We start from the raw sequence: 10,057 nt of genomic DNA, 5'->3' as shown, positions 1-10,057 counted from the left end.
CGGACAACAAAAGCACGAACATTTGAACTCCTAGAAAGAAACAAACTGTTTCATGCATACAGAGGAAAGTGAGTGCAGAGTGAGTGTTGCGTACAGCTAAAGGACCACCCAAATCTTTGTACTAAACAAAGCGGGTTCCACTATGAAAGAAAAAGGAAAACAGAACTAAACTAAATGGTCGAAAATCGAGTTAAACACTGGCAGGTAAAAATGCTGGTGTCAAAACTACTGATATCCGACGGCCAATCAAGAAAAAGAATATCAGACAGCCAATCGAAAATGTAAAAATGCTGGTGTCAAAAATACTGATATCCGACAGCCAATCGAAAATGTCATGCATGAGTAAGGTATGACTTCATATACATGGAGCTTCACAACAGATCTTTTCTGATGGTTTGAAATATATGCCCAAAAGTTTTTTAATTAACCATAATGACATTTATCGAGGATTCAAAAGCAAATCATCAAGACCCATAAATGAAACTAATAATAAAATCCACAAAACATGCCGATTTATTAAAACATGTATTCAAGTTGACCACAATTTAATAACAACTAGTACGATAATTAACCATGCCAGCATCTATATACTGAGGTTAAAGGATTTGTTCCACAAACATACAGACAAATCCCACAATAAGATTCAACAACAACAAAAAAGACATTTAGACCTCTCACCTAAAACACCAAATGCTCGCCAACGGTGATATTTGTACAGTCACGGTTATAACACATTTTTCACTACCTCATTTTTTCTTTACACCCTTAAAAACTTGTATCACTCATTTTTATCTCTACGGGGCATCAGGTGTATCTAACCACCATCTGAACCTCAGCTTGCCTGATTCTAGGTATATATATTTCTCAAAACTACACAATGTACAATTTCTCAGTACAAGCAACAACTTTTATTTCTAAATCGACTCTTACCTGTCCTAATAGATAGACATAGAGAGCGATAACTTCATACTAAGGGAGATGAGAGAAAGGGAGAAAGGGAGCTCATACTAGAAGCCTCAGTTAGCTGTACAACAACATTCCCTCCTACGCCATTGAAGACGCATATGCCGACTGAAGACCAATTCTCCTCTCTGCAAGTGCAAGCAAAACACTGCTTAGAACCAACATAAAGAACAATTGCACTGTGAGCAACACACATATATGCCCTTAACACCCTCGAACAGTAAACCTGGCAGGGGTAATGTGAGAACACACAGGATGACTTGATAAAAAACAATGACTAAAAGAACGAGAGAAATATAATCTGGTCAACACCAATGACGAGTCAGTGCAGTACTATGCGTTAACTACCAAGAAATAAATCACATTTTAGACAGGTCATGAAGCTTGGAAACCATGCACAACCCGCAATTAGTGATCTCAGCACCTTCCACTTTACCTGGGTTCCAGATTATGCACAATGTAATTCTAAGGCGTGGTCTACGATCTGTCTCACAGTTTATCACAAATGTGTGTGTGCGTGTGTGTGTGTATATGCGTGTGTGTGTGAGAGAGAGAGAGAGAGAGAGAGAGAGAGAGAGAGAGAGAGAGAGAGAGAGAGAGAAAGAGAATGTACCTCCAGCTGCAACCAGCTTCTCCACACGTGCAACTATATGCTTCCCATAAGTGTACTTCTTCAGGGCGTTCAAATGAACCTTTATACGCCCAAGAATCAGTTCTCGTTGATGATCATCAACAGTTTCGAGTACTTTTTGTACAACATAGTTTGCAAACTGATCCTTCATCATTGCCTGTGCTCTCACGAGTAGATTGGAAGAAAAAATATGCAAAAGCAGGCCGTTAGATTATTTAATAAACACTCATGAGAGCTATTTATCCAAAACAAAAAACTCCAGCATTGACAAACCTGTAGAGGCTCGTTTTCATCAGTTGTACCAAGCATCTCATTCACCAATATCTGGCGTTCAACAGGACCACCAAAAGCTAGGCACTTCTCCACAACATTGGAAGCAAACTTCTGTTGGCTCATCTGAACAATTTGCCCAGCTAATTTCGTTATTATGGAAGAACGTTCATGTGGCTTTCCATGCTCCAACACATGCTGTTACAGACACCGATAAGTTGTAAAAACATGAACGAGCATAGCTACAAATATACTCTTTCTTGTTTCCTTAAAACATCATCTGGATGAGATAAAATTGCAAAATAAATTCGTGAATACAGGATGAACACAAGGACTGCATAAAAAACAGCTTATGATAACCACATTAGAACAAACAAACATAACATCGTACGAACACGGGAACATCCATATTCTCACGATTTTATGTCGTTTTGAATCTTTTGATAGCAGCGTAACTATAGAAGTACGTAACTACAGTTCAAGCTTCGAAAATAATGGTTATTCACAGCAATAGTAAAACTTAGAGCTCTATAAAGTAAGACGAACCTGAACAACATAATTTCCATACTGGTCTTGTGCCAACATGCAAATGGACTTCATAATCTCATCCATCATAATACGCTGGGTTGTCGCATCATCGCAGTGTTCTAGCACCCTCTGCAGTGTTTAAGGAGAACTCGTTTAGCATATAACACAGTGTGTTGATCTTCAACACTCAGTTGATGCCTAAGTAGAAAGATAACTACCTGTATTACACGACAACCATATGGATGGGTTGATAACGTCACGACTTGGTCGTAGAAGGTTGAGACAATAAAGTGAATGGCATCTTGAGGGATGCACTCAATACACTTTTGAATGACATGGTTTCCATTTTGATCACGTACGCATCGCATGACATGACCATCAAGCTCCCCCACCATTTGTGTCTGCTGGTCCAAATCGACAACTTCTATCGCCTGCACCAATCAATAAACCTTTAAGGTCAAGACCAGTCAGCTCAGCAGAGAATTGAGAGTCTAGAACAACCCAGAAACTAGTTACGGCAGAGCGTCGACTATAGAAAGGTAAAAAAAAGATAGCAGGATGAAATATCAAATTCTTATGTATAATTGGTGATGGGTTGTCAAATCACGGTGTGAAACAAAGCTGACAATACAGCAATAGAAATGTCGACTATAGAAGGGTAAGAAAAAGATGCTTCTGAGTTTTAAGATTCAAAGACTATGGGAGCGAACAAAATCCTAACATAACTTTTAGTGAAATTAGGTCATTCTGCTGCTTCCCAATCGTTAAGAGAAGATAACTTACCTTCTGGATCACCCGACAGCCATACATTTGAAGACTAAGTGTTAATACATGCCCAGTCAGCTGATTTGCTAGTTCTCTTCTCTGAGATGGGCTCCCATGCTCAAAAAACTGTAAAAAGTCACAACTGTCAGTTGCGGTAACATTTCATATTACAAGGATATACAAAATATTGCAACTCATTAGGCGCATAGAAAAGTACATACCTTCTGGATGACATAATTACCAAAAACATCAGTCATCAATGAAAAAGCTTGGGGAAGGATCTCATCAAAAACCATGTCTTTCTCTTCCATGGTAGCAGTTTCTAGCTTTTGCTGAATGAAGCGGCTCCCATGCTGATCAGCACTGCTTACATGAAATGTTTCAATTGAACAATTTAGTGCTTGTATCAAATTAAGGTGAAAAAGGAAAGCACGGGCATTTGCAGTATTTACCTGAACTCAACAACGTGACCAGCAATTTCCGAAAGTTCAAAAGATCTCGTCTTGTTGCTCTTAAATTCTTCCAGTAGGGTGGATGCAAAACTCTCATCAGCGTTACCACCAGCTTCTGAGTGCCATGACCCCATCATACCGCCTGCTAAGTTTCTAATTCCAGAAGGAAAACGCATGCTTCGATCATTGTGTCTCATTGGACTACCAGGACCACCAGGAGAATTGGGAAGAACAGGACTTGACAAAGGGCTCCCAGGATATGACACGCCAAGACCATATGCAGCATTGCCATAGTAACCATGATTTAGGCTGGCAGATTTACCTAAGAAAGGCAAGGCAAACTGGGATTTCTGAGGTGAAAGAAGTGCGCCAAGGTAAGCTTTCTGAAGCCCAAGCAAATCCACATAAGAGTTACCCACATAGTTTCTATCCATAGACGGGTCACTGAGGGTAGCAGCGTATTCAGCCGCTCTAAGGTACTGAACATACAAAGGATCCACCCCAGGCATTTGAAGACCACTCCCTGCTGCTTGATTACCCATTCTGTTGAGGTTCTGAAATTCTGCTGCCCCCACTAAATTAGGTCCTCCCAGTGTCCTAGAGTCAATACCAGCGGCTGTCATCGCAGACGCTGCAGCAACATTATCGAACAAAGAAGGCAAATTGCCACTACCTAGTTGGTTAGCCATCATGGATGGCATTGCTGGATTTAGAGAAAAGTTACCTAAATTATAGTTTGTCAATGCTGGATTCATACTATCGGCATTCTGATAGCGAGATGGAGAGCCTCCAGCGTTATTACGAGTGGGTGTAGAGGGTCCTCTGAGGTATGAGTTAGGAGAAGAAACAGCTGACCTGTGCAGTTCACTCTGCTCATTTCTCCCTACATGCCTCAAGTCAGATTTTTTTGGGTATGAATGCTGATTCATGTGCTTTGCACCACCCTGCAGGTTAAAAATGTTCTGGTGATCTTCATTTTCTTGTTGAATTATGCGCAAGTGACTTTCTTCGTCACGAGCACCACTAGCTGACAAGCTCATCCCTGATAGCGCGGACACCAGATCTGAAGGATCATTCATACCAGAAGAGACACCATGAAATGAGTTCGGACTATTGAAACTTCTCTTATCTGAAGCAACAACTCTCCCTCCACCGACAGGCTGTAGCAAAGGACTAGGTGCTCTAGCAATATGTTGAGGATCAGGAGTAGAGCTTCTTGATAATGAAGCACCTAATGCAGATGAATAAGTGTGAGAAGTTGGAGTGGCACTTTGTACTCCAGATAAACCCTGAGCACTAGCATTTGACCTTAGAGAATCCAACTCCTGATTCAGATGAGCAAGATGGGCTTCAGATGAACCCAACGGATCGCCAGTATCATTGAATGCATTACGACTAGCTGGACGAGAAGAGTGCGCAGAGACAGGAGATGCTCGGCTCATATCATCCTGCACAACATATGCTTGTATTTCAACGGAAGAAAAAAAATTGATAAATGCCTTCCAAAAATAGCAAAAGTATATTATAACACAGCAAGACCAATCGAAGTTGAGCAGGGAGGATGTCTATTAATATGGATATCTTCAATGCTAAAATGCCGTAAAGGACAAACCAAAAATACACTTGAGAGGAAACTTAAGAGATGCATAAGTGCTGCCACATGCATTCTGGTGGCAACGATCCCTTCACAGTGGTATCATCCTTAAATCAAATAATACAAGTGTACGGAAATTTGTAACCCTAGCAAAGGTGAATTATCAACTCAAACAGAGTTGTTGTAATTTCATTGTTTTTCAATTTCTTGAATGGACTTATCTCATTCAGATTTTAATCTCTAATGTAACAAAACCATCGATGATAGGATATCACTGGAGGATCAGCATATGTCAGTAAAAATTATTTGGAAATGATAACCTACACATGAGCAAAGTGCCTCCATAGAAAACTTATCTATGACCACCTACAAACTGATGGCATGGCCGATGTTTTCACAGCTTAATGTACAGCTTTAACAAAGATCGCCTAACATAAACCTTATGTTCCACTGTGGAACCCATTTCCACATTAGTTGAGTGATCTTTCTTGATTTCCCATAGATACTAAAGACCAATTGGGTTCAAATGACCATACTTCCCGTAAAGCTAAGTTACAGATTCTATGCAGGAATGTGGAATTCTCGAAGAAGCATAATAGGCAAAATTTGATGGACGGGGAGGTATGGGAGAACACAAAGGCTTAGGTTTCAGAGGGTTCACTATCATGGGCTTTTCCGTGGGTATAGATTTTAGAATGTAGCAACTTCGGTATCACTGCTGAACAGTATCTCCGAATTCTCAATTTTAATCTTTTCCAAAGGCCCAAAAGATTCCTTCAACTCTTGATGCCAATGGTCTATTATCAACTCAAACAGAGTTGTTGTAATTTCATTGTTTTTCAATTTCTTGAATGGACTTATCTCATTCAGATTTTAATCTCTAATGTAACAAAACCATCGATGATAGGATATCACTGGAGGATCAGCATATGTCAGTAAAAATTATTTGGAAATGATAACCTACACATGAGCAAAGTGCCTCCATAGAAAACTTATCTATGACCACCTACAAACTGATGGCATGGCCGATGTTTTCACAGCTTAATGTACAGCTTTAACAAAGATCGCCTAACATAAACCTTATGTTCCACTGTGGAACCCATTTCCACATTAGTTGAGTGATCTTTCTTGATTTCCCATAGATACTAAAGACCAATTGGGTTCAAATGACCATACTTCCCGTAAAGCTAAGTTACAGATTCTATGCAGGAATGTGGAATTCTCGAAGAAGCATAATAGGCAAAATTTGATGGACGGGGAGGTATGGGAGAACACAAAGGCTTAGGTTTCAGAGGGTTCACTATCATGGGCTTTTCCGTGGGTATAGATTTTAGAATGTAGCAACTTCGGTATCACTGCTGAACAGTATCTCCGAATTCTCAATTTTAATCTTTTCCAAAGGCCCAAAAGATTCCTTCAACTCTTGATGCCAATGGTCTATTATTCCCCTCCTCACTTCCCTCATCTGGAAGCTCTTGCATAATCCTTAACCTTTCAGCCTCATGTTAGCAATAAATCTCTTCCTACTTGGGAGTAGATTTACTCAGCAGTGATAAATAGGCAAATAGACTTGTATGCAGTAGAATGTGTAGCTCTAAAAGAAAGATACGTCGTCTACAAAACTCCAAGAACAAAATCAACCAGATTAATCGACTAGCGGAATAAAGAGACTGTTACCATTTATGACAAGTGTACTGACATTACTTGGTGTTATCCTTTTAATTTTTATTGATTCATTCCACGTAGCAGCACATAGCTAAGCGAGACTCAGTCCCAGTTTACTGTTATTAAAATTCACATTATTAACAATCAAAAGTAGGAAACTACACGTAACTGTGTTCCCCTATGGAACAAGATATTCAACACCATACTGTTAACTGCAACCGTGGTATGTGGAAAGAGCATTATGTTGCATATATAGCAGATAGGTGTCTAAGAAACATCATTATAAAATCATCGATACTCAACGTGTAAAACATACATAATAGCAGAAATCAATAACATTCCAAAGCTACTGGTAAACGTATATAGCTATATATAGCTTCAAATAATTAACATCACGAGGTATCAGAAACAGATCACAAACACCAGCAATAACAAACCAAATCACAAATATCCAGGAAAAAAATGAACGAATCAATGTGGTCATTTCTTTCAAAAGCTCAACTTTTCCATGCCATACTAAGCATAATCAAATAACACAAATAAGATCGAACCTTATTCGTATCATGCATTAAACCCATCATAATCAAAAGATAATAATATGCATCAGTAAGAAATGAAAGAGCAAAGAAACTAAGAAAAACCACCTGAAATATCTCAGCATAGCTCCTTTGTCTGTTACCTAATCCAAACCCAGATAAACCAATCAATCCATCGCCACCCCACTCCTGTTGTTTCCTGGACTCAATATTATCCTTTTCTTCGACCACAACATCCGAATTAAAGCCAGGCTGCGCAGAAAACAAAGATGAGGTAACTCTATTCTGATCTTCAGTAGTTCGATTCACTTTTCTTCTATCACCAATAGAACCACCACCACCACCACCAGTACCACCCTGTAATCTCTGAGCATACCTCCAATCTTCTTTAGATAACAAAGGTGGCGGTAGTCTAGGGTTTAGATTCACATTAGAATAATAGTATGAATGGTAAGCTGGATCAGAACGTAGTTCTTCTTCAGACATTGAAATATCACCGCCACCACCACCACCAAATAGACCACCAACAGCACTTAACGAGCCTTCAACTGTTGGAGGTGCAGACCCACTTCTAAATATATTAAGTTCCCTTTCTCGATCATTTGATTCTTGTTGTCTCCTCTGTTCTCGTAATAAAATCCCTAAATCATCACCACCTTGTCTCATTCCCATCTCTGATAACATCTTTACACAACAAAAGAAGAAGAAAAACACCGCCCCAAACCCTAAAAATCAACCTTTTAACTTAAAACACGCCCTATTTTAACTCTGTAATTAAAAACCCAGATTTTATTTTCTCCATTAAAATTTATTCTGATTGAATTTCAACATTTCTTAGCAGTTAATTTGGAAAAAGATGAAACCTTTATGATGATGTTCTTGTTAAGTTACTAACTACTACTAGTACTACTACTGAAAGCGGAAGAGAGACAACTACAGTACGAGTTAGAAGAGAAATATGAAGGCGATAGAAAGGACTACTAAAAAAAAAAGTTGACACAGAGAGAGTATAGGGATGATAAGCACGAGCTAGAAATTTACATCAAAGCCATAGGATTGGAGAATCAACGGTCCAGATAAATTTATAAAGCACTTTAGGGTTTTATTTTCAGGTTTAATCAAGTGATTAAGACTTAAAAAAACGTGTATTTATAATTTTATGTAATGATATTCTTGATATAGAAATGCCACGTAAGTATAACAGATTCGCTACTACTTCTACTACTCTACTACTGCTGCGGAACAAAGTCTGTTTGGGAGAGAGAGAGAGTGTGTTTGACTGTGCGAATCTAACAAAAATAAGTAATAAACCTGTTAGGGTTTTGGGGGAGTAGGTGTGCACACTACTTGAAGTCTGTTAAATTACTGAATTAACCCAATTTCAATCAGGTGGTCAAAATACTTTTTGTTCAGTTTTTAGATTGTTGTCTAAAAATAGAAAGACTGTTGAGTTTGAATCTTGTTCAACTAGATACGGCTTCAGACTTGGGCACAGAACAACTCAAGTATTTTTTTTCCTCTTCAGCTTGTTTTTGAAAATGTCAAATTTCAACTTCAATTTCTAATTGTAAACTAAGAATTTAGGGCGGTTCCTATATGAATTTGTGAATAATGAAATTTGCGCCAGATGGATGAGTAAATGTGTTTACAATATGGCAAAAATTACATCCTAGCGGGAAAAAATTCCATCCGCGACAACACAAGGGAAGCGTGGCATTTGTTGAGTCGATGGCGGTCAAACGGCTCTATCTCTAATGGTTTTAATTGTGAAACACCATAAATTCATCTATTTTTGACTAGTTGGATTGGGGGTATACCCAAATTTAAATGGACCTAAAAATAAGGTTAAGGGATGATCAAAAAGGATAAAGTTACGAATATATCCTTTATAATTACAATATAAACTTTACCTGTTTATCTTCTACTCTTTCTCTACTCAACCTAACGACCAGTTGGTCCCTCTCCGTCATTGAAACGAAAAAAAAAATCGTCGATTAAATGACGAGATTGAGAAAGTAAGTGATTTCATAAACTAATTTAAGTACTTCAATTTGTTGTTTGCATGTTAAATTAGGTCAAAAAATTTGAAATTATGAAGTTGCGGTTATGTGGTCGTTAGGGTATCTCTTCGGAATAATACCTTGACGGCTAAGTGTTGGTCGTCAATTTGTAGATTTTCGACGACCATGCCGACTAATATCTCACTAAAACATGGTTTCCATGTGTTTAGAATGGTTTTTAGTCAATATGTTTTCTTTTTCCTGAGTTGACGACTAAAGTTTGGTCATCCCCTAATACAAATTCTGACCCCGACTACTAAGCCCATAAGATATTAGTCGTCATCTTCATGTTTTGTAGATCATGTTGGATTTTCATACTTTCAGTTCTGAAAGTGATGATTTCTTCTGTAATTTGGAGAATGAAACCATTAAAAAGCTTTGCAATCCCCTTTTTAGACGTGTTTGATTAGTGTAGTTTCATTTCCGCTATAAAAAAATCTCAAAAATCTTCCTACATAATCCATAAGTTCAATCTAACAAAAACATAATATCATAACTTTTAATCTAACTATATTAATTAAGCTAAACAGATTTATTAGTGCTAATGAAATAAGGGTAGATCTGTCATTTTAAAAATAAATGGTTAAGGGGCT

At 38.3% G+C, this 10,057-nt stretch overlaps 1 protein-coding gene across 1 annotated transcript; it reads right to left on the bottom strand.

The window, feature by feature from the left end:
- Window positions 1-490: 490 nt before the first annotated feature.
- Window positions 491-8,385, bottom strand: LOC113298827 (pumilio homolog 1-like). The gene is made up of 9 exons (XM_026547686.1): window positions 7,513-8,385; window positions 3,610-5,057; window positions 3,379-3,520; window positions 3,176-3,283; window positions 2,611-2,823; window positions 2,411-2,521; window positions 1,868-2,062; window positions 1,577-1,751; window positions 491-1,091 (listed from the first exon to the last, which is right to left on the bottom strand). Exons 1-9 carry the CDS (start codon window positions 8,086-8,088, stop codon window positions 1,045-1,047), a joined length of 3,015 nt encoding a protein of 1,004 aa, XP_026403471.1. The 5' UTR covers window positions 8,089-8,385; the 3' UTR covers window positions 491-1,044.
- Between the last annotated feature and the right edge of the window lie 1,672 nt (window positions 8,386-10,057).

The sequence above is a fragment of the Papaver somniferum genome, chromosome 7 (assembly GCF_003573695.1).
Source record: "Papaver somniferum cultivar HN1 chromosome 7, ASM357369v1, whole genome shotgun sequence".
Lineage (NCBI taxonomy): Eukaryota > Viridiplantae > Streptophyta > Magnoliopsida > Ranunculales > Papaveraceae > Papaver > Papaver somniferum.
This window is presented reverse-complemented; position numbering and strand designations above follow the sequence as displayed.

What these genes read in the sequence shown, in the direction of transcription:
- LOC113298827 (XM_026547686.1), bottom strand. Translation starts at nt 8,088, where the DNA reads ATGTTATCAGAGATGGGAATGAGACAAGGTGGTGATGATTTAGGGATT. An exon ending in ATGGAAATTATGTTGTTCAG is followed by an intron (nt 2,063 to 2,410) that starts GTTCGTCTTACT and finishes TGTCTGTAACAG; the next exon opens with CATGTGTTGGAGCATGGAAA. An exon ending in GAAGCTGGTTGCAGCTGGAG is followed by an intron (nt 1,092 to 1,576) that starts GTACATTCTCTT and finishes TTGCACTTGCAG; the next exon opens with AGAGGAGAATTGGTCTTCAG.